The 26123-nt window shown below is 37.6% G+C and overlaps 1 protein-coding gene across 2 annotated transcripts in view; it reads left to right on the top strand.

The window, feature by feature from the left end:
- Positions 1–4547: 4547 nt before the first annotated feature.
- GRAMD2B (GRAM domain containing 2B) overlaps positions 4548–26123 on the top strand; it is a 114462-nt gene continuing 92886 nt past the window's right edge. The window contains exon 1 of one of the 2 annotated variants that reach the window (XM_037801157.1): positions 4548–4787. In XM_037801157.1, the coding sequence (XP_037657085.1) occupies positions 4663–4787 (125 nt within the window). In that variant the 5' untranslated portion in view covers positions 4548–4662. The remainder of the gene's footprint in view (positions 4788–26123) is intronic. The other variant, XM_037801155.1, reaches the window with a different exon arrangement.

Consider the following 26123-nt stretch of genomic DNA (forward strand, 5'->3'; position numbering starts at 1 on the left):
CAGTAGCGGAGGCCTTCTTCAAACCCAGGCAACTTGTTCAGTTTGGTCTCGTGCCTCAACATCCAATTCCCACACTTAAGTAGTATTAGGAAAAGAATATTTGCTTATGAATTTTCCATTTCCTACCTATCCCAATACCACTAGGCATATTCGTCTCTTATTTGTGGACTTGCAGAATGGTTGGATATAAAAACCAAATGTAATCATCATTTCACAAGATTAAATCCATGAATCTATGGACCTTTTTTCAATGAAGAAAGAAAATATTCTTTATAAACTTTAATTAGTGAGGTTTAAGCAAAGAAAACTAGAGCTAGAGAACTTTCAACACCATTTAGGCCAGGGATCTTAAACTCAACTGCAGGTTATAAGAATGAGTGAAGCAGGCAGAGGGAGACAACCAGGAGGACTGAAGACTGAGGCAAACAGCAAAGTTCAGCCACATCACAAGGGGTCACTAATAATTAGTGCTAGGCAATTACTGCCATGCTATTGCCAGATCTCTTGATTTTTTCAAGCAAGGCCAGATAACCACCAATTATATGAAATTTATAAGAAATTTCCACTCTGAAACAAGGTGAGGGCCAAACAGAATGTGTCAGCAGGACAAATCTAACCTAATCTCTTCATCTGGTAGAAGAAAAAAAAGCCAAGTCCAGAGATATTTACTAGCTTGCCAAGTGAGAAAGCCCAAACTCATTGTTCATTTTTCTATGTTGGACTCCTTTTCAATCTCAATTTTTGAAGGTTTAACATTGTGATTTATTAAAGAGTATTGTAAAAATGAGAAATTTGAATTATGGGTAGTCTTACTTAAAACTGTCTGATAGTGGTCAGTTTTTGTCTTGTGTGGGTTTTGTTTTTCAATCTCAATTTCATGAAAGCAGCCTTACTTTCCAGACTACTATGACAAATAACACAAAATGGGTTGGTTTACCAATAGGAATATATTGGCTCACAGTTTCAGAGGCTAGAAGGCTTGCTTCCTCCTGGGGTCAGTAGCACCCCAGCAGGCCAGCAATCTCTGGGTTTCTTAGCTTTCCCATCACACAGTGATGTCCTCTTCTTTCTCTTCCGGGTTCCCACTGACTTCCTGCTTCCAGCACCTCCCTATAGCTTTCTCTTTCTAAGACCTCCATTAATGTGATTATGACCCATCCTGAGTCAGTTGGCCACACATTAACTATAAATAACATTGTCAAAATGTCCAATTTATAATGGTCACATCCACAAGCATAGGATTAAGAACATGCTTTTTCTGGGGAATATAAGTTACCATTGACAGGTAGAAAAGACTTACTGCTACCTTCATTTTGGTAGTAGTCTAGTTATTATAATATAGTATTCATTTTTTGCCAGTATACATGCTTCTTTTATAGCTGTGTTTACATAAACTTCATATTCCAGCTCTTTCTCTTTGATCACCTGGTCTTTGTTTTAATTTTCACACACAACAATGAAAATGGTGGCACAGGCTAGGAGTCGCTTGGGCAGAGGCAGCATCTAAGGGGTCACAGGGGTCAGACAGTGGCAGCGCTACACCTGCTGAAGTGGATTGCTGCACTGCAGTCAGCTGTCAATAATCTTAAGAATAAAGCAATCAACATTTACATTTTCTTTCAGTGTTGTGTGCCTTCAGGGCCTGATTCCCATGTGAACATAAAGCCCAAACACACTACTTGCAATTTTTGCCACATTTATCATGGGCAGCTCATATTAAGAAGTGAATTTCAGGGCAGGTTCACAAACCAGCAGCTCCCAGTTGAAGCAGACCCTCAAGGCTTCACACATGGTCAGGTCGCCCCACCACCACCCAAAGGGAGGGCATGAGGACCCCAGTTTTCTACCACTTACTGTCTTCTATCCCAACTCATAGTTTTACTTACCTTTCTGTCCCCTGAAGGCATTTAAGTTTGTGACCCCTGCTCTAGACTTTCAGTGAATCTCATCTCTGACACAATTTCTTATGATAAGACGTTAACTCAACATCTGAGTTCAGTCAATACTGTTGAACTACTTCAAAGCTGCTTCCCATAGGCTGGTAGGTTGCTGCCTAAATGAAATAACCATTGTCACCCACATGGCTGCAGTAGTGATTCAACTTGTCTCCTTCCTGCCCCAACATCTCCTTCTGCTTCCCGAGCATCATGCACACAGCTATCAAACTAACCTTTCATCATTTTATTCCCATCATATACAGAGACAGTTGGAACTACCTATGCTGGCATTTGAGGTCCTTCATAATTCAGTCTCCATCTTCATGTTCAAACTATTCCCCCTACTGTGCTGCACGAACTCTCCACTCTCATACTCACTCTCATTTATTTGCTATGAGTCCTATTCCTTTCCCCTTGGTACTTTTCCAATGTCTCCTCATTCTTCAGAGCTCAACCCAAACTCCACCTTTTCTATTAGGCTTCATAAGTCATCCCAGTCTCAAACAATTTTGCCTCCTTTTAAATGTAAGTGCTCAGTAAATATTTGCTGAATGAATAAATCAATTCCAGCACTACTGCATTCTTGCCATTTAATTATGGCCAGATTGCTCAACCTTTTCAAGATAGTTTCTTCATCTGTAAAAATGTGGTTCTGGCAAGGATTAAATGAGGTATTTATATGGAAATTATCTAGCATAGATGCTACATAGACTCAAAAATTTTAACTAGTATAGACTTAAGAAACATTAGCCTGATTTACTGCCTTCCTCCCTTTTTTATTGTTAACTTTTCAGTGATGTACATTGTCTCTTCCTAGCTACATTGTTGGAGCAATGATACATTTCCTAAATTTTTTTATATCACCCACTGATGCTAGCATGAGGCCTTGCTAATAAATAAATATTTATAGATTGATGACTAGGAAAGCTTCTCTACTGAAAAAGATCTCCAAAAACCAGCTACAACACTGGAATTTCTTCCTTTAAAGATATTTTGTTTTGAGTTAAGCATTGCCCCTACTTAAAATCCAAACCTGCCTGGGAGAGAGTAACATATTACTCTTCATTGGTCATTAACATCTGTGCTGTTTGGTCTTTTTTGTTTATGAGGAGCAGAGACTACTCCTTGCAGATTATTGCTATTTTATGAGATGCAGTGATTGGTTTATTTAATTCAACACTTTAGTAACCTTAGCTTTTTAATGTCTTTCCTATATAATTGCAACACAGAAATAAGGGGGGAAGAGAAATACAGATCACACACTATCAAGCAAGAACAAGAAGGGGAGCTGGGTGCAGTGCAGAATTGCAGTAGTAAAGGTGACCACCCACGGCAGATTTCTCAAGTCTGAGGGGTTTCTATGATGCTAAAAACCAGAAAAATCCCAGGCAAACCAGAATAAATTGGTCACCCTAATAATAAGCACCGGGAAAATCCCACTGAAACACATAGACTGTCTTATTTCAAAAGCACGTTTATTGTCAGTACTGCACTCCGAGCAGCATAAACTTGTCTCTGGCTGGTTTTCAGTTGGTTACAGCAAAATGCTAACAAGGCCAAGGCTAAAGGTTTGATTTCCCAGGAAACTTTACTCCCTTCCACGATCAGAACCTGCATACTTCACTTAAGTCAGCCATTCTACAATGTCACTGACTAATCACAGCAGGAGAAAAGAAGAGAGGATAGTTACTTGGGAACAAATCTTTCATTGCTGCTAGTAACACTAGTGGAGAATCACTAATGTTTTCTTTGTGCATAAACACTGGTTAATGATTGTCATATAAAGAAATTCATTTTCTGACCTTCCTGTTTTCAGTAATATGGATAGCTAGATAATAATACATAGCATAATTCGAAGTCTCCATAACGTATTCTCCTATATAACTTCATCCTGATCTTGTGAGATAGGCATGGCAAATATCAAGCTCAGCAGGGTTGGAGTCACCTGTGGTTACCCAGCCAGCAAACTGGGATTTTTGGTTTGGCCAGCATTTTCTGGTTGTGTTTTGTTTGGATTTGGTTTGGTTTGTTTTTGGTACTGACCACAGCCCCCTGTTATCTAGTAAAATACACAGCCTGAATGTTGATCCCTTGCCCCCTTGTCCTTGTACACCTCACTTCCATAAGAATTTCGGAACTCTTCAGGACCCAAGGACCATGGAGTGCAGCCTGATAACTCCTGTGCATCTTGCCAAAGTGTTGCTGCGAAAGCACAAAGTGGGCTGGTTACTTGCTGTGTGTTTGAAGGCATAAAGCACATCCACATTACTCATCCTGTTAATCAGGTCAGACTCAGGTAGTTAGAAAAGGCATCCCTGCTTTTAATGTTTAGATGCTATCAGTCTCACTGTTTCCCAGGAAACAAAATCGTTTTGTTTTAAGTGTTTGCTTTTCCATAGACTTTTCAGCCTAAATCCACAGAATTAAATGGTGTTAATATTAGTAAACCGAAAGCAGAATTTCCAAAGCACATTTATTTTTCCTTTGGAGCAAACATGGGTACGATGAAAACCATCCTGTGTCATACTTTATATGTTACTCATTAACTGACTTAAAGAAAAAAAAAAAAAAATAGCCTCAGCTAGATTAGGAGTCATGTGAAGAAAGAGCTTCCTGCAATGTGGGAACTGCGCAAGACCAAAACGCAGAGATTTTCACATTTTGGAGGAGATTAGGGAATGAGCCTTTGAGCTTATTTTTTTACGTGGCGTTGGACAAGTGCACCATGGTGAAAAAAAGGCTGTCATCCGCTGATACGGTGTTCCGGTTTGAGATTCCAGGCAGCCCAGGGCAGGCCCGCGCAGAGGCCGCTCACAGCTCCACCGACAGCCCCGGCTCGGTGTTCCTGAGGTGAGTAGGGCCCCGGGCGCCTCCCCTCCGCGCCCCTGGGAGCCTCAGCCTCAGCCTCAGCCTCAGCCCGTGGCCCTTGGAGAGCAGGTAGTGATCCCCCAACCGGAAAGAGAAGACACGGCCTAAGCATCTTGGCCAGTGGATTTGAAAGGCTTACCTAACAAGGGATGTGATCTTTTGAGAAAATAGAGCTATTACCCATATTAAGGGCAACATAAGTTTTAGTGCCTGTTTTAGCCCTTTTTTAATACTGGATAATTGGCCAGCTAAGCCATACCTCAATCCTTGACTCAAATTCACAGGAAGTGAAGGCAAATGGTTGAACCAAAAACTTACTTTGGAGTCAAAATTACCTGGATTACTACTAAAATAGTAATGATTAAAAGATTAAAATAGTTGTCCTTTGTTGCCATCCTAAATTGAAAAGTGAAACAGCACAAGGTGTGTTCCAGCTCAACTATTTTCCCTGCTGTGACTGACAGCAGCTTTGACCTGTCATCCTTTTGAGCTGTAAATATTAATATCTACATCTATAGCACTGTGATAATTATATATTTTAATGAATATTAATTTATCAACTGTTTATTCATTTTGTCTCAATAATTCTCCAGCAATGTGTTGAAATCAAGTACAAGAAATAGCTTCTCATCTAACTTTCACGTAACCTTTCATGTAACTTTTAGGTAAACTTCTCAAAAGTGAGCAAAAGAAAAAACTCTATCCTGGACTTTACTTTTAGATAGCACCAAATTCAGGAATTCGGGGGTCAAACATGAGCATTTGCTTTATTTTTAATCATTTTAAATCATTTACAAGAAAAAAAGTGCTTAAAATTATAGCATTTAAAAATTAAGTCGAAAACAAAAGAATCCCATTTTACTAAAGAGGTTCACATAGCAGAATGTTAGGTTATGAAAACAAATTAAATAATTTTAAAAAGAAATTTTTAAAGACCAAAAATCTGAATTTATGCCAAATATCACTTAATATATCTATTTTAACATTAGCTTAATTTTTCTATCCATCATTCAAATGACTTTATTTTGTTTGCATAAGCAGTTGTATGAGCAAGAGCAGAATTCCTGTGACTGAAAATGTAATACCTTGCATCATTGGCATATTTTGCTGGTCATTTGCTATAGTGAGTGGCACAGATCTAGTCTCTGTCTTCATAGAGGTTATTAGTTTAAGGTTGAAGACAAGCAAAAAATTATGAATGAATGAATGCATACATACATATAAATATTGATATATGTTAATATATACAAATACAGGGCTGAGATAGAGAATAACACGGGGAAAATAAATTTAGATTGGGTGGCAAGTAAAGGACTCTCTAAGGCAGTGAGTGATATGTAGGACCAGACTTAGAAGTTAAAAAAGAAAAGCTAACCATGAAATGATTGGGAGGGAGCATGTTACCCTGAGGTAAGGAAGATCTTATGTCTTGAGAACCAATGAAGAGTGGCACCAGATAAAATCCCAGGGTAAGCAGATGATGGAGTTTAGACTTCTATTCTAACAGCCACGGGAAGTCACCAGAGGATTTGGAATGGGAAATGTCATTTCCAGAATTTTGCTAATTCAATCAGTACTACGGTGAATATCTTGTCTGTGTCTCCTAGTGCACTGGTGCAAGAGTATCTCTAAGTTATGTACCTAGGATATGAATTTTCAGGTTATGGTTATGGGCATGATTAACTTTACTCATTAATGCCAAGTCATGTTCCAAAGTTCTGTGTCATTTACTCTCTACAAGGAGTAATTCTGCTGCCTCAACAACATTTCGATTGTCTTTAATTCAAATTTTTAATTTTTTTTCCAATATGGAAGATGTAAAATGATATCACAATATGGTTGAATTTTCCTTATTAATAACAGGAAGAGCATCTTTTCAACATGTTCATGGTCATCTTTGTTTCCTCTTCTGTAAAATGTCTGTTTATGAATTTGTTACCCCTTCTGGGAGAGGCCACTTAACTTTTCCTTATTTTTTCATAATTTTAAAAGTATTCCAGTTGCTAATCTTTAGTTATATGCATTGCAAATATTTTTTAAGAAGGAAACTTTTTTATTTTAACTTTTTATTTGAAATACTTATAGCTACACAGGAAGTTGCAAAGATATAATACAGAGAGTTCCCATATACTCTTCATCCAGTTTACCCCAAAGGTTACATCTTAAGTAACTGTAGTATAATTTCAAAACCAGAAAATTGGCATCAGTACAATGTGTGTACCTAGTTCTATGCCATTTTGTCACATATGTAGATTCATATAATCACTACAGTCGAGATACAAAACTATTCCATCACCGCAAAGATCTCCCTTGTGCTACCCCTTAAAGTCACATTTACTCCCTTCTCCCATGATTCATAACCCCTGGAAACCACTGATTAATATGTTCTTCATTTCTAAAATTTTGTAACTTCAAGAGTTATATAAATTTAATCATACAGTATGTGACATTTCAAAATTGGCTTTTGTTTCCCCCAATCAGCATAATGCTCTTGAAATCCATCTAAGATGTTGCATGTATTAAGAGTTCATTCCTTTTTATTGCTGAGTAGTATAAGAAGGGAACATTTTAATGCAATGTGACAAATGAAATGAATAGGAGTTTATCTCAAGGAGCAGAAAGGAGAGGTAATAAACTACATTGGAGGGATGTTTAGGCCACCCACAGGGCTTTTTTTTTTTTAATGTGAAATGTAACATATATACAGAAAAGTTATAACTTTCAAAGTATGATTTAACAAGTAAAGAGCAAATTTCAAAGAATGTTATGGGTTACATTCCACAATTTCAGTTGTTTCCTTATTGTGAAATATGATATATATATAGAAATGCAATAACTTTCAAAGTATACTTTAACAAAGAGGTATAGAGCAAATTTTGAAACATGTTATATGTTACATTTCCCCATGTCAGTTATTTCCTTCTATCTATTCTAGTACCCTAGAGACTAAAAAAATATTGTCTAAAGATTCAGTATACATAATCCTCTCTCTCTCATTTGATCACTGTCTCAGTCTTCAGGGGTATCTGGGCAGTGATCCACCTAACTTGTTCATATTGGAAAGGGATGTCGACATTATGGGGAAGGGGGCTGCATCTGGTTGTTCTTGGAGAGGCAGATGCCTCAGAGTTTGGGGACTTATCTGGCATAGAAACACTGTGGGGGATTTAAGTTTCTGAAAAGTAAACTTAGTGAGTGAAATTTATACAGCCTCAGATAAGGACCTAAGTATTCTTTAGTATTTTCAGGACTACTGTTGGCTAGGGCTTGGCATAATGTCAGAATATGTAGCTGGAGCTTGTGTAAGAGTAACCTCCAGAATAACTTCTTGACTCTATTTGAAATCTCTTAGCCACTGAAACCTTATTTTGTTACCTTTCTTTCCCCCTTTTGGTCAGAAAGGCATTCTCAATCCCTCGATGCCAGGGCCAGGCTCATTTCTGGGAGCTGTGTCCCACATCCCCAGGGAGACTCACTCCCCTGGGAGTCATGTCCCATGTAGAGGGGGAGGTTAATGAATTTATTTGCAGGGTTGGGCTTAGAGAGAGAAAGGCCACATCTGAGCAAGAAAAGAGGTTTTCTGGAGGTGACTCCTCGGTATAAATACAGGTAGGCTTAGCCTCCCCTTTACAGCCATAAATTTCACTGGAGCAAGCCTCAAGATCAAGTGCTTGACTTATTAAGTAGGGGGTTCCTAATTTCACATAACATTATTCTGTCCAAGATAAACAATCAATGTCTCACATTATCTTCACTTAGTTGTACAATAATTATCACTCTCAATTTTAAACAATTATCATAACCCAAAATACCCCAAAGCTCTTATCAGCCCCTAGTTATTTATCTCTAGCATTAATGTGTACTGATACAGTATTCCTATTGAATATAGACTACAATATGCAAACATGTAGTTTTTCCCATTTACCATTCTGTTGTTAACTCTTTGTATCAGTGTCATACCTTAGAAGTAGACCATGCAATCCCTTGTGGTATACATACCTTTAAACAAGCCCTTTCAATCATGATCACCTTCAATGCAGCACTGATACTGATAATCCCATTAATGAACAATCATTACCCCATGTCCATTCCGATACCTTTAAGTTCACCCTCGTTAACATATCTGTACATTTATGAGGTAATCATTCCCCCTTCACTAGCTTCTGACTGTCTCTAGTTCTCCTATATTCTACATTATAAGACACTGATTTTATGTTGTTAGAGAGTTCATATTCGTGATAACATAACAATATCTCTCCTTTTGTGTCTGACTTATTTCACTCAGCATTATGTCTTCAAGGTTCATCCATGTTGTCATGTTTCAGGACCTCATTTCTTCTTACTGCTAACTGCAAATATTTTATTCCAGCATGTAGCTTGTCTGTTTTGCTCTCTATTTTGTCCAAGTTCTTATTTTTAATCTATCAGTTTATCAATTGTTTTCCTTATGATTTGCACTTTCTGGGACTTGTGTAAGAAATCCTTCCCTACCTTGGGGTCATAAGAATGTTCTTATGTATTTTCTTCTGAAAGCATGTTTTCCTCTCAAACTAGGATCCTTTATATGTTTGAAATTTATTTTTGTTTCTGTTGTGAATTAGGGCATCATTTGCATATTTTTACATAGATAATAGTAAGTTGTCCCATGCTATTTACTGAATATTCCTTCCTTTCCCCACTGATTGGCAATGGCAGTTCTGTCATGCATCAGGATTATTTCTAACCTGCTCTAACATCACTGTCTTAACTACCATCACTTCATTATCAAAATTTTGCTATCTGGTAGGATAAGACTTCTTACTAGTTCAGAAGTGTTTGGCTATTCCTGACAGGTTTGCTCTTCCATTTAAATTTTGGGATCAGCTTGTTGAGTAAAGCTCAACAAATTGAAATTGCATTAAGTGTATTGTTCAGTTTGAGGAAATTTAACATCTTTACAGGGTGAGTATTCCTATTCATAAACATGGTATTTCCCACAATTTATTTAGTTCTTCTTTAATGTCCTTCACTTAAGTTTCAGAATTTTCTATGTAAAGGTCTTACTCATCATGTTTTATATTTATTCTTAGGCACTTTACATCTATGTTACTATTATAAATATATTTTAATTGCATTTTTTCTTTTGATTATGTTGTACAGAAATGTAATTAAATTTCTAAATTGATCTTATATTCAACACACTTGCTAAATCTTATGAATTTTAATAATCGATCTAAAGACCCTAAGAGGTTTCTTTGTAGACAATACTATTATTTGAAATATTTAAAAATTTGTTTTTACCTTTCCAATCTTTACTCCTTTTAAATAAAATAAATAGCACAAGCAAGAACCCCAATATAATGTCGAGCATAAAAAAGCATTCTTGTCTGGTTCCTATTTTAAAGGGAATGCTTTTAACATTTCAGATTTTATCAGCCTTTTACAGGTTAAAAGAGTTCCCTCTAACCAAGGTTTTCTAAGAGGTTATTTTAAAACTATAAATGGCTGTTGAGATTATTGAGTGCTTTGCTGGCCTCCACTGAGATGAACCTAATTTGAAAAGCTTTGACATTCATAATATGCACAGCACTCAAGATACAAAAATTTACAAGAAATCATCATTTCCCCAAATTTACAAAATATTGGGCAGCCTTGGGGAAAAAAAAAAAACTGAAATTGCTATAATCTGTCAAAGTAGTTGACTGGAATAAGGCTTTGGTGAATTAATAGTTTAAGACACTAGTCACTCTGCAAATATAAAATCAGGAATTGGATTGATTGGCTTCTGGAGATTTATTATGCAAATTAGCCATTAGATGAATTGCTTTTAATAAATTTATTTTCCCAAAATATTGTCTGCCAATCTCAGTTTTAGGCAAAAGTTAAAGTTACCCAGTGGAGATAATGGGGTGCCATTGGCTTTTGGATCACAAACGAGGCCCCAGATGGCAGTGAGAGAGGGCAAAGATGAAGCAGCACCAAGCAGGTGGGGCTACCCAGGCCTGCTCAGACTCCTTCTGTGCTGTGGTTTTGGTGCCACTCCAGGCCTGCAGCCAAAGATTTTAGAGTCCAAGGCAGCCTTGCAGCTGCAGTCAAGTAACTGCTACTTTGTGGCTCCAATGTGTCTGTTTCTACACCTCTACTTTTCCAGAGGCCACACCAGTGAATACAGGAGAAATGTTTGCCCTTCTTCCCTTCCATTCTCTCCTCCAGAGCCTCACCATTGCTTAGCCAAACCACTTCCCCTGCTAGTAGGTCAAAGGAGAGGAGAGCTCTGGCACACAAAGAGCAGAAACACGTCAGCTATATTATGACTCATTTTCCTTAATTAAGTCCATGGGCTCAGCTCCTGTTTGCTGGAGTTGAAGACACAAGACTAATACTAGAGGTTGAAGGGGGCTGAGTTCTGGAAAATGGGGCACATTTTCATAGTAGTCATAGAAAGCAGGACTGCGTTAGGAATGTCTATAATAGTTATAGGTTTACTTTGTGTGGGGCAGGTATTTCAGCGAATGAAGTAAATCTACTCTAAATGGGTGGGGTAAGGTTGGGTCCCAGGACCCAGTGAATTCTGCAGAACCTCAGAGCTAGAAAGGGGCAGGCTAAGTAAGGAAACAGAGATGGAAAATGAGCTACACCAGGATGTAGTAAAATAAGATTGGAAGCTAGAATGAGAAGGTGGGGTGCAAAGGAATAGCTTCTTTAATAGGAGAGTTGGAATTTTCCAAGCAGGAGAGAACAGAACTCCTAGCAGCTGTGGTTATCAACACAGAAAGTCTTTTTCCCAAGTTATATGAAGCGCTCAATAGTCTCTCAATTCTCATGCTCTACCTTGTCACTAGGCTTTTTTTTTAATTCAGTTTTATTGAGATATATTCACATATCATACAGTCATCCATGGTGTATAATCAACTGTTCACAGTACCATCTATAGTTGTGCTTTCATCACCCTAATCTATTTTTTGAACATTTTCCTTATAACAGAAAAAGTAAAAATAAGAATAAAAAATGAAAGTAAAAAAGAACACCCAAATTATCCCCGCACTCTCACCTTATTTTTCATGTAGTTTTTTTCCCCATTTTTCTACTCATCCATCTATACAATAGATAAAAGAAGTGTGAGCCACAAGACTTTAACAATCACACTGTTACCCCTTGTAAGCTACATTGTTATACAATCATCTTCAAGAGTCCAGACTACTGGGCTGGAGTTTTATAGTTTCAGGTATTTACTTCTAGCTATTCAATACATTAAAACCTAAAAAGGGTTATCTATATAGTGCGTAAGAATGTCCACCAGAGTGACCTCTTGACTCCATTTGGAAACTCTCAGCCACTGAAACTTTATTTTGTTTCATTTCGCATTCCCCTTTTGGTCAAGAAGATGTTTTCAATCCCACGATGTCGGGTCCAGATTCATCCTTGGGAGTCATATCCTGCATTGCAAGGGAGATTTATGCCCCTGGGAGTCAGAGCCCACATAGGGGGTTAGCTAGAGAAAGAGGGCCACATCTGAGCAACAAAGAGGTACTCAGGGGGAGACTCTTAGGCACAATTATAAGGAGTTTTAGCTGCTTCTTTGCAGTAATGAGCTTCATAAGGGCAAGCCCCAAGACAGAGGGCTTGGCATACCAAAGCGCCAGTCCTCAATGTTTGTGTCACTAGGCTTTTGAACTTGCTAGAAGCTCCCCTTGACTGCCTCACAAATTCCTGTTCATCTTTCAAGATGCGGATCCTGAAAGGTGTAGTATCACCCACTCACTCTGGGGAGACCTCACTGTGTTCCCTCACTTACAGCCCTCAGAATGAGCAGCCGTTTCTTATTTTTTGATACCGCATCACATATTAACCACTTACATGAATGCACTGCAATCAGAAGTGTATTTATTAGAAAGCTAAGGAAGTTTAAGCCTCAAGCCTCACTTAATGTGAGCCCCCTCCAAGTCCCTAGCAATCAGTTCACATACTTACATGTTTTTGTAAAATTTGCGGAAGCTATTTTAACTGCAGTTGGTTATGACTACTCTCTCTCCACTCCAACTTTCCCTCTTGCCATACTTCCCCTCCAGACAGGTGGTACTGGAGTGGCGAAGTGCATTCTTGGCATTCTGATCTAAGGGGAAGTTGTTTGAAGATACATTTAGTTTGGGTTTGGTAGGATATATTTATAGGGTTTGCAGTCATTGCTATGTACGGAAAAGTTATTGCTGGCCATTCCAGTGTAGAATGGCTTCCAGGAACATTCCCGCCACCCACTATACCATCTCACCCTGCCTGATGACCTGGAGGTACAGGGCCGGGTGGTATCATGAGAGGAATATGTCCTACAGGTGCCGTGCATCAGAAGTACATGGATAGTAGAGGAGCAACAGGGTTTGAAAAGTATGGAGCCAAAAGCTAGTCTCTGGCAAAGTCTTCTAATCATCAGCATGTAAATTGTAAGTGGTGATTCAGTTCTCATCAATGCCTAGTCAAAACAGAAATTCTCACCTGCTAGGAGCATATACTCAGTAAGGCAGCTTACATAATTATAAATCCACCAAATTATTGTTTCTTTTTTATAGTAATTGCACATAATAGAATTCATCAAAATTCCTGTATTTATCCAGCACAAACCCAAGGCAATCTGAAATCAGCAGTCACATCTGTGTGGGTCACATTTTAGATTATGTCTTAGGATGAAATTATCAATAATGAGTTTGAGCTGAAAGTTTCTTTCTTATCTATCAATAACAGAAAAATTTTTTCTAGAGAAAACACTAAATTGTCTTCTGTTCTTTACATTGAAAAGTGTTATAAAATTGTTGCCTTATGAACAGAACAAAGAGTATCAGTTAAAAATTACTTTAAAAATCATAGAGGTGTGTCAAGCAGTTAATTCATGGAAGTGCTATATTACTTTTCTGGATTTGGGGATGTTTGTGGAATTTGTCAGCTTTTTCAAGTTGATAATTTGGTTTCCTCATTCTAAATAAATAATCGTTTTCACACCTAATTTTTTATTCATCATTTTTCTTAAAGAAGAGCCTAAATTTGTATTAGCCTCCAGCCCACAAAACCTGAATCTGGCTCAACTGTAATTGCTTCCATACTGTGTTCCCAACAGATTTGAACTTTTTATATTTTCAGAACATGATGCAGGCTCTGTGTTTTGTAGTGCTAAGGGAATGAATGGATATGGTTCTGCCAACTGGAGAGAGATCTCCTGAGTAGAATGCATGTTGGTTTGCAAGTGATTGCTTGTTATCAGTCAAATCATTTCTGGAAATTTTGAAAATATAGAAAACCAATTTTACAAAAAATGTTTTTCATCAGTTCAGTAGTCACTTCATTAAAATATTCAGGGCACCTGAAATTGTTGTTTCTTTTTTTTAAAAAAAAAAAAAAAAACTTAATAATCTAGAGTTTAATCCTTGGACTGCTTTTTCTTTAAAACCTCATGGAAATGTATTTTGGATGAGTTCAGCTTAAAAGTGCCCACTTTCATTAAAAGCTTTTTACCTTAACAAATTAAAATTTCAGTCAGTTTCAGGTCTGTGGACTGAAGAGCAAGCAGTGAAGTTGGTATTTTATGCAATTACTCACAGCTAAGATACTGTGGTAAACTGGCACAGAGGTTGATCTCAAGATGCAATTAATGAAAAAGAAACATCCGTCCCAGGCATTTGTGCCACTCAGAGCTGCCTAGAGACGTGAAGAATGACCTAGAATGTGTAATCAATGTGTCTTTGGCAAATGTATTTAGACAACTAAGAAGCCTAAGTAAATATGCTGAAGATATATTTGGGGAATTAATCAATGAAGCACATAGCTTTTCCTTCAGTGTTAACTCATTACAAAAACATGTGGACCATTTATGTTTTTGGCACACAGTTCAATCCTAAAGAAGAATTGTCTTTGCAAGCTTTAACAAGGAGAAAAACTTTCCAAAGTTCTACAATTCAAGATCAGCAGCTTTTGACCGCAAGACCCCCTACTCCATTATAAGAGACATGATGTTTGTGAACAGCTTCCATCTCTTGATATTCTCATTCTTTATAGAAATGATGGTAAAGAAGCTTTGAAGTTTTATACCAATCCTTTATATTTTTTTGAACTATAGAAAGAAAAACTGTTACAAGATACAGAGGAAAAGAGGATGCAGAAGAAAAATCTAGATCATCCTCATGAACCAGAAAAATTGCCAAGACTCCTCATGATGGTGGAGGGAACAGCAGATGGCCAAGGTCCAGAACTGACTGAAGATGATGCCAATCTCTTATATAAGTATATTGAAGTTGCTAATGGCCCAGTGTCTCATTTTGAAACAAGACCTCAGATATATGTGGATCATAAAGACGGATCTTATTCAATTTCTGCCTTGCCATTTAGTCAGGCGAGTGAGCTTCTGACCAGAGCTGAGCAAAGGGTCTTAGACCACTTGAACCACCTCCGCCTCTACCAAATGCATGGAGCAGGAGATGTAAAATCAATCCTGTGAGTTGTGCTACAAGTTTGATAGAAAATTGTCTTCAGTCACCATCTACAGGCAGAGCACCTGTATTTGTGACATCCCCCCCCCACACACACCTCCTCCATTACCTCTTCCACCTTCCTTGTCAACTTCTTTGTAAGTGCTTTTCCTCCATAATTTTTTATTTTTAAAAAAATATTAGCACAAATTTCAAATAAATGTTTTAGAGTGGCTTATCTTTTCTTTTTTTTCCCCTGAAAAGACATAATTTGGTCAGATAAAGCACTAAATATTAAGCATAGATTGCTGTTTTGATATATCTTAATTGTGCACTTTGTGAATTTTAATTTTAAAGATAGCAACTGAGATTGAAGTCTTGAGGGCCACTCTCTCTATTTATGAGTTTTATTCCATTTCCTGATGTATTAAAAGAAGAAACCCTGCCTTGATTGTATGAATACACTCAGAAAGTACATTTTAGCTTACAGTGTTGAATTCTTTTAAAGGAATGCTTGAATTTTTTTTTATCATTGCTTTATTGTTTTTAAATACTTGCCTAATTTGAATGTTTAGCCTTACCCCCTTCCCACTTATATATTGTGTGTTACAATTTTGCTCACCTATAGGAGTTTAATAAAATTTTCCCTGTGAAATACTCTGACTTAAACATACATGTAATTTACATGACTGTTTAAGAATAACAATCTGATTGAATAAATGGTTCTTTTGAAAGGTTAAAAAAAAATCAGTCTCATTTAAATGAAATTTAAGATGCCTTCATCTTTTTTATTTATTATTTGTTTATTTTGCCTTCCTCTTTAGCAAAAACAAAACCAGGCAAGTGTAATTGAATTGAAAGTTCAGGGAATTGTCTCTTCTGTAACTATGCAGGGGACCAAGCATGGCACTTACATGAGAGCAAGGCAGGAATCCCTGCCAAGAATTCCATGGGTGATGAATGAGTGCTTGTATGTAACCCTGTAGGAATAATAATAGTATCTCTTCTGTTTGCACAGTTGCTTACACAAAGGAACTCTTTACAAATGTGACCTCATAAACCATTGTAGTTTTTCACAATGGGAGATGGATTACAGTTATTCTTTACATTACTTAGGTGAGTAAAGCAAGTAAACAGAAGAGGAAAAGAAGTTTTTCTTTTGTTGCAATATGGCTAAATAAGCTGATAGTGAATGCACAATCAGTTACATGACCAAAATGACATTACCTAACTTCATTGACCAACTAATTCACCTGGCTTGGTTTTGAATTATTTGGGCTATTTCCAAAAATCAAAACCATATTCTTGGATCATTTAATTCAGTTTCTTCGTCTCACCCAGGGTGACTTTTACAACCCCGAAGCGGACGATGTTTTAAGAAGTAGGCACAGTGCTCTGAAAGAACAAGGTTAAGGAGACTTATCTAGCATTCCCAATTCTACAAAAACTTGTTATGTGATTATGTGAATTTCCATTGAATAGATCTATAAAGAGACAATGGAATTTGCTCTATGTCATTTTGAGGAGTGGAGAAAGAACAAGTGTGGTGGGTGATGTCATTTAACAAAGGCTTACTGAGTGCTGTCTATAATCTCTGTATAGGGATGATATCAGATGAGTGTCCTGGCCTTATCATTTACTAGCTGTGCAACGTCTCTGTGCCTCACTTTCCTTGATGGTAAAGTGGAGATAATCATAGAATTGTGGAGAGGATTAAATGAGATAGTACATAAGATGCTTGCCACACAGTAAATGATACAATGTTAGCCGTGGTTACCAGAAAAGGCAGTAGGGAGATCCACAGAGGCATAATAGTACATTCTCTTATTACCTGGAGTTCCTAGTGGTTAGGAATGCATCCTTTCCTCTCTATCCCCAGCACCTACCACATAGAGGAAACTTCATGTTGAGAAGAAACTCGTTAAGTGGCTGCAGACTTAGCTCCTACTTCTAGGGGCTTCAATCTTTGTTGGTTACAGATGCAGACACAAACTGCTACAGAAGGTAGACAATGTGCATGCACTTTAAAAATTAAATTATTGGCCTAACTCTCCTTACCTTAATTTCACACATTTCCTGTTAATCTCTATGTTGCAACATTGAGATCTGGAGATAAACTGCATATTTTGAATGCGTAGTGTAACAAAATGAGCCTTGCCAAATGTAAAACAAACAAACAAGCAAACAATAACAACAACAACAAAAAACACTAACAGCTACCAGGATAATCCTGGAGGAAAGGAAACTTCCTAATTCATTCCTTCAAATAATACCATAGGGGCAAAATGATGTACCATGAACAAGCCTTACTCCAAACAGACTCCTATGAGAGGAAATAAAACTGGAAGCAGCAATACTGCAGTAATGCAAGTGTGTTCATTTATCTCACAGAGTTGCCCTTTGACCTCTGGGGAGGACCCTTTGTGATCTGACCCCGGTCTCCTTCCCTGGTCACCTCTCTTGCCCCTCTCCAGGTCCCCAGAAGCCCACACTCCAGCCATGAACACTAGTTCTGGGTCTTTGCATTTGCTTCTCCTCTCCCTACAACTCCAGCACAGCAAATTCTGAGCTGTCCTTCAAAATTGGACTGGGAGTAACACTGCTTTAGAAAGCCTGCCTTGGCACCAATCTCCCTTTCTCTGTGCTCCCATCATACCTTTTGGTTACTTTTGTTACAGCATTTTATCAAACATTAAATTATACTTTTATTTCATCCCCACTGCTCTACTGCCTTTTGTTTCTAACCAGTCACTCGACATAGTTCCTAGCACCAAGTAGACAACAATAAGTGTTAGATAGATGAATAAAGTTTGGGAGGATGGCAAATAAATAAAGTTCCTCTGAGTTGACAAGTAAGGCTGATCCTTGGTGGAGTGCCACTGACCTCACCCCAGGAAGGCTAAGCTCAGCAGACCATTCAGGGCCCACAGGTTATTAATTTGCTCAGTGTAGGGAGAACAGCTAGTAGCAAAGCCAAGATGACACCACACACCTTCTAACTCATAGTCCAGGAACTTTTCACTGTTCTACAGTGACTTGTTATTAAATTGGAATTGGCATTGACTTGTTATGGTTCCAAGTGTTTTAGCCTAGCAAATGGGAAGATGGGAAAATTGCACAATAAAAAAGCTGCAAGGAGCAATAGAGGCTGAAATTTCTGTTTCCTAATACTTAAATGTAAGCTTAATTTCCCATTGAACTAATTTACCTTTTAAAGAACAAGCAAACGTAATTACTGTAAAGTTGAATTAAACTACATGTGAAAGAGATCAGAATTTAATTTAATAAAAAAGAGACTTTTAACTTAATGAATATTCCCTGAAACATGTCACATACTTTCATGTCTTCATGCTCTACTCTTGCTTCCTCTCTGCCTGGAGTAACATTTCCCTCAGATGATACATAGACAAAAAGAATTTATTGGGTAATAAGGCATCACGATCCAGTGCTGGATAAAACAAGTGTGGTCCATGCTCTTGTTGCTTATTATCAGAGGAAGGCAGGCGTTCAACAAGCGATTCTGAGTGTCCTGCCCAGGGGTAGTATAGAACATGGGGTGGACAGAGGAAGGGGCATCAGCTCAGTCTCTGAGGTCCTGGAGTGGTCCCTGAGGAAATGAAACCTAACATGAGAGCTGAAGGTGAGGCAAGACAAGGTGGCTGGAAGAGACAGGAAGGGAGAGCTAGAATCTCACATTATAGGAATGGCGTTTGCTATTCTCTGTGGTTGAAAAACAAAACAAAACCAAAAAAAAAGCATATAATGTTTCTGAAAGAAAGCCGGGTCTCTGGAGCAGACAGAGGGTAAGGGAGACTTTGGGGAAATGGGGCAAAGCCCAGACACGCTTCCCTTAGACAGTAAAAATTAAACTCGAAGGCTTAATCTTGCCCCAAGTTATAAACAAAATAAAATACCCTCCAGGAATAATATCATCCTATTTCTTTTCAGAAATAAGATTGGGCAGTCAGTATCCAATTGCTCTAGAAGCTGAGTTAGCAAGTACTCTCTCAACATGCTGTCTCTTGGGAACAAAGGACATCCATCCCTCATTTATAGCTGCACCACCATCACATCCCAAGTTCTGTCCACTGATCTTTGCACGATTGCATGCTACTTGATCTACAAAAGCAAATCCAAATTCCAAATCAGTCACTTATGTGAATGTGAAAACACCAAGCAGGCATGTTCCAAACTGAGTAAGAGTGGCTGACTAAAGCTGAATGAGTTATCTTTTGCTCTGTAACACATTATGCCAAAATTTAGCATCTTAGAACAATAAGCATTTATTATCTCACATGGTATCTGTGGGTTCTGAATCTGGAGCAAATTAGCTGGGAGCTTCTGGCTCAGGGTCTCTCATGAGGTTGCAGTCAGATACCAGCTGAGGCTGCCGTCACCCAAAGGCTTGAGCGGGGCTGGAGGATCTGCTTCGAGGTGGCTCACCCCACACCTGGCAGATCAGTGCTGGTTGTTGGCAAGAGGCACAAGGTCCTCACCATGTGGACATAAGGCTGCTTAAATGTCCTTACAACATGGCAGCTGGTTTTCCCCCAGGCAGATGATTCGTGAGACACTAATGAGGCCACAATGTTTTATGACCCAATCCTGGAAATCATGTGCCATCATTTTGGCAATACCCTGTTGGTTATACAGGTCAGCCCTGTGTAATTAGTATGGGAGGGAGCTATACAAGGATGAGAATGCCAGGAAGTAGGGATCATTGGGAGCCATTTCTGAGGATGGCCACCAGAATAGTTGTGGGATGACACAAAAACAACTGCCTTGTTTCTAGTTTGGAAGGTGGTATACAGTGGAAGGGCATTAGCTCCAGGGTTACTCTGACCTGTATTTAATCACAACTCTGCCACTTGCTGTGTCACTTTATCCTAATTATCTAATCTTTCTAAGCCTCAGTATTCTCATTTGTGAAATGGAGCTAATAATACCTACCTTGTAGGACTCTTTTTGTGTATTAAGAATAACACATGGTGCCTGGCAAGTAGGAGGCATTTAAAACTGGCAACTGTTATAGCTACAAGGTAGGAAAATCATTATTATAGAAACAGTGTTAGAAGTCATTATCCACACAACCTTATGCCAAATTCTAAGGTGTGTTTTCTTCCCTATTTGTTTTATTACCTCCATACATTTTTTATAACAGTGTGTATATATATATATTTACTTGTATAGACTTGACAATATCCAGAAACCATGAAGAAGTTAAGGAGACTTGAGTAGTCAAACAGCTGTCAAGCTATTTCATTTCTTCCATATGGCTCCAGTCCATCGTATGGTGACCTCAAAGAAACATGGAAAGGAATGGGGGAAAAAAAATTCAGCTCTGAGCTAAGTGGTTTTCTCAAAATTACAGATCTTCTGGAAAAAAAAAAAGTGATTATCTCTAGAAAATAAAGACAAGTTCAAAATGTCAAGTTCTGTCTCATGTCAAAATGAAACAATTTCCAAGATTGTTACTGGTTTGCAAGGTTTAACAACATTCTATATTCTTGGGGAATCTGATGGTGTGCTTTGGCTTTGTTATAATTACTCCAACTTCAGTTTCTTCCCTGGTAGGAAGAAAAATAAGAATAAAGACACTAGGAGAAGAGGGTTCTTCGTATTTGTACTTAAAATATTGTTCATCCGAATTCACACGCTGAGAGTATAAGTGGAAATAGCCCAGACCTGGCCCTAGCTGGCTTCTGTGACCTGGAACAAATCATGACCCTCCCAGTTTCCTCATCTCACAAACTGGGAAATCCATTATGAATGGTATTTTTCCAGATGATGGGGAAATAAAAAGGAGAAGAAAATCAGATATTCCAAAGCTACTTAAAATTATAAGCTATTTCTGGAATAAAAAACTATAAAGAACTGTTTTCAGGGATTCTTTATTCTTACAGACTTTTAAAAAAAATGGTAATTTTAGTTGCTATCTGAAGTGGCGGATTTACCACAAAGCTAATGAAGCCAAAGCTTCAGGATCTATCACATGAATGAGCCTTTTGTAAATCAATAGTCACTGTTTGCACCTAATTTTGTACTTTTTTCTTGAAGTCCCTCAAATTACATAAACTTCAAGCCCTACAAAACAGAATCTGCCACAGTTGCTATTGTGACCTTAAAAATGCATTTTTCATCCAAGACCAATTTTCTAAATATTATAATCAGCTTTTTCATACAGTAAATGGGATATTTTTTTTACCAATAGGTAGATTAACAAACCTATACAAGAAGCTGTCATTATGCTATGGAAGAGTATTTCCAAAGTGGTTGATTCCTGGAAAATATTAGTAAGAAAATGAAATTTATCTCCCATACAGACATAATCTTGGGGAAGCATTCATATTGTCTTTACACAAGAAGACCACAATATCTACGCCATATAACTTGGCACACCAGATTATATAACATTTTTAATTAGAATTTAATTTGAGTGTAAAATATAGATAAAGGTGGTAGCATTTTTATTTTCCTTTTTAAAACAGAAAAAAAAAAGCTATTGAATCTTTTACTTAATCTACATTATATCCCACATTTTTTGGTTTTAGAAGACATAGAGCTTCCAAAAATCCAACAGCTACTCTGTTGACATTAATTCCTATTTGAGTAGCATAGAATAGAAGTTAACAACACAAACTCCCGACCCTGACTGCCTGGGTTCCACTCTCATCTATTTTACTTAGCCCTTCTCAACTTCAGTTTCCTCCCCTGTTAAAGGGGAAACACTAGCCCCAACTTCATAGAGTTGTTGTGAGGATTGAATGAGTTGCCATATTTGTAAAGTGCTTAGAAAATCACCCAGCACATATAAACACTATATAAGTGTTATCTAAAATGCATTTAGCTGTTTTCCATCTCTGGCCATCATCTCACAAATTGCTTTACCAACCTGGGAAATGATTGAAAAATCTTCATTTTAACTCACTGTCATCTTCCCTTTAGTGATGGCATCTTATTCCTACATCATCCACTAAATTGTCATGTCTTTAGTGGAAGAGACTATGTTAATCATTTTTTCATCCCCCTAAGGTATTGTTTAGTTTTTTATCCATGGTAAGCCTACCTAATTTTTTTTTTTTTTTCTTTTTGGGATTGCAAGTTAAGATAGAAGGAACTAAACTAGAAAATTGTATAGTTCCATTTAAAGTTAATGCTTTATGGTATAGGAGTTTATGTGTGTTTTTTCAAAAGGGGTTTTAATAGTTGCTAAATTTTTCACATTAGGAAATTTAATTTTGCCAGTTAATGACCAAGACATCTACTTTTTATGGTGAATAGTGACAACATTTGAGATTGAGTTATTTAAACAAAAGTTACAGAAAGACCCCTTTCTATTAAGTCTTAGTAAGCATATGTCTAATTGGAAGGTATCTCCTCTTTCGTTAGTCTATGTAGCATGCAGGAGGAGGCTGAAGAGAAGATGACTTGGCTTTGAACCTTCATCAATATCTGAGTTTATAATAATAAAATATACTGTGTTTTATTGTGGCGCTAAATTGCTTCTGTACCTGTGAACACTAAACGATTGAGATAATTAATATGGAAGTTCTGAGGTAAGACTATAAACCATGGTAAATATTTAACTGAAATATCAAATGATTTTCTGAAAGTCTTATATCTAAATGACAGTGAAAAGATTTTGTTAGTTATTCTCCATATAGTTATATAAACATCCCTTAATTAATGATCAGTAATGGCAAGCACATGTTGCTATGAAATGTTCAGTTATGCTGACACCACAATTTTATGGTCTAGGACACTTCTTTGTATCCCAAAGAGCAGCAGCACAGTTTATTTCTGAATTTAAAAGAAATAAAATCCTTCCACTATGTACCTACCGGGATTTTTCATGGTGCCAAAAGGCTATCTAACCTTGAGCAAAGTTATGGTTTTATGTAATTTCAGCAACTGTTCAGAAATGCGCTATTAGGAGCAGTGATAACTTTAGTTCTGTTAGGTAATTCATGATTAGGTCCAGCCCTAGTTCCACAATCTCAATAAAAATGACAATAATAAAACATTTATTGGCTGTTTTCTGTGTGTCAGGTACTTGTGCCAAGCCTTTTTCACGAATTAGCTCATTCAAACTTCACAATGACCTTATGAAACAGAAACTGTCATAACTCCTATTTTCAAGACAGAAAACTGGGGCTTGAAAAAATTAAGTATCTAATTCCCATGCTAGAAGAATTGGGTTCAAACTAGGGTCTTGGGACTCTAAATTCCATGCTCTTTCCACTTCACTGTACTCTAACTTCCCATTTTTTATTTCTTTCCATTATGGAGTAGCAAAATTGGGCTGATAGATATAGATTTCCTAAATTAAATAGTGTGATTAAAATCTTGTCTGAGAGTTGGATGAAACCAAAAACAAAAGTAACAAAATAAAAACTAGGTAAATCAGACTCAGTCAAAATTAAAGTCAAAGGACACCATCATCAAGAAAGAGAAAAGAGGGCCCATAGAATGGGAGAAAGTATTTGCACATCATGTATCTGAAATGGGTCTAGTATCCAGAATAAATAAATAACTCTTACAACTCAATAATAAAAAGGCAAATGTTTTAATAAGCAAAGAATTTGAATAGTTTTTCTCCAAAGAAGATATGTAAATGGCCAATAAGATACAGTAAGATGCTCAATATCATTAGTCATTAGGAAAATGCAAATTAAAACCTCATGAGATACCACTTCACACCTCCTAGAAGGGCTATGGAAAAGACAGAAAGTAACAAATGTTGCGAGCTTGTAGAGAAATTGGATCCTCATTGTTCTGATTTGCTAAAGCTACCGAAATGCAAATTACCAGAAATGGATTGGCTTTTACAATGGGGGTTTCTCAGGTTACAAATAGTAAGGCCATAAAAGTGTCCAAACTATGGCATCAACAAGAGGATACCTTCAATGAAGAAAGGCCGATGGCATCCAGAACACCTCTGTCAGCTGGGAAGGCACATGGCTGGCATCTGCTGGTCCTGGGCTCCCAGGTTGTGATGCTTTCAGCTTCTGATTCCAGTGGCCTTCTCTTTAAGCATCTCTGAGTTCTCACTTAGCTTCTCCAGGGCAAACTCTGGGCTTCATCTCTTAGCTTAGCATCTCCTGAGTTCTTTCTGTCTACATCTCCAAGCATCTGGGTCTATGTCAGCTCTGATTTCAATGGCTGTCTCCAAAATATCTCTGGACATTTTCTCTCTAAGCATCTCTTAAGGACTCCAGTGAACTAATTAAGACCCATCCATGGAAACAACCTAATCAAAAGATCCCATTCACAATTAGTCTGCCCCCAGAAGATTGGATTTAAAGAACAGTCTTTTCTGGGTTATATAATTGATTCAAACCAGTACACTCATATATTGCTGGTGGGAATGTAAAAATAGTCACTTTAGAAAACAGTTTGGCAGTCCCTGAAAAAGTTAGGTATGGAGCTACCATATGACCCAGCAATTCCATGCCTACATATATACCCAAGAGATTTGAAAACACAAAAATTTGTACACAAATATCCATATTCATTATAGCCAAAGAGTAGAAACAGCCCAAAAGTCCATCAGGTGATGAATGAATAAAGTAAATGTGGTATATCCATAAAATGGAGTATTATTTGGCAACAAAAAGTAATGAGTACTGATGTACTATAACATGGATTAACCTTGAAAACAGTTTGCTAATGAAAGAAGCCGGATATGACAGACCACATATCATATGATTCTATTTATATGAAATATCCAGAATAGGCCAATTCTAGGGACAAAAAGGACATTAGTGGAAAGGGAGGAATGGAAAGTGACTGCTTTATGGGTACAGGGTTTCTTTACAGAGTGATGAAAATATTCCAAAATATTCAACTCTGTGAACATACTATAACTATTGAATTGTATACTTTAAAGGATGAAGTTTATGGTATGTGAATTATATCACAGTAAAATTGTTAGTTTTTAAAATTTAATAAGAGATCCTTAAAAACAGAAACCATTCCTTTTTTAACAGTTCATATTCTGTAAGTAAAAAGTATGTAAATAATAATTGATCTATGACTGATAAGTTGACTTCTTGATTTTCAGAATGATTGACACATTTTACTTAAACTATTTCTTCTATATGAACATCTTATTTAATTACTGTTTATTTTTTTAAAAATCTCTTGCCAATTATCCCTTCACTGAAATGGTATAGGGTTAGGATAGGGATGTAGGAGGAAGAATACTGTAAGAAACAGAGTTGTATCAAGGATTCCCAAGACCAGCCCCACATTCAGAGGTTCACTAAAAGGATGCATGAGACTCAACGTGTAGTTGTACTCAGTGGGATCATAAGGGGAAAAGACAAGATGAATCTAGAGGGATCCATGTAACAGGATCACTGGGAGCATTCTTTTCCCCTAGCAAGGAAAATGCAACAACATGTGTGCCTGGTTTCTGCCCAGGGAAGCCCATTAGAGGCTCAGCGCCCAAGGTTTTGCCTAGCATATACCCCAAATTTCAAATTCCAGATGGAAGGTAGGTGTTCAGCATAAATCATGTTGTTGACACAGTCTAAGCACAGTGAGCCACACTTACCAGTTAGGGACTTGTGGGAACACTCCCCACATCCAAGTTCCCACACACCAGCAGCCAAGGACCAGCCTGGCAAGCAGGCCTATCAACAACAGCAGTCCCCGGCCTGCTACATTAACTCTTTTCCGCCAAGGGAGGGGAAACAAAGACCTCAAAGCCACCATCTGAAAACAGCCATCTGAAAACAGATTCTTGAGGAAAAGAGGAAAAGGTCTAAGAGGCAATTCAGAACAGGCTCAAACAGCATTTCAGGGCCAAGGGGACACTGTAAGGTTTGGTTCCCAAGTCAAATGTCCACTGGCACTCCCAGCTCCAACAAATTAGTCTGGTTCA

The sequence above is a fragment of the Choloepus didactylus genome, chromosome 13 (assembly GCF_015220235.1).
Source record: "Choloepus didactylus isolate mChoDid1 chromosome 13, mChoDid1.pri, whole genome shotgun sequence".
Classification (NCBI taxonomy): domain Eukaryota; kingdom Metazoa; phylum Chordata; class Mammalia; order Pilosa; family Megalonychidae; genus Choloepus; species Choloepus didactylus.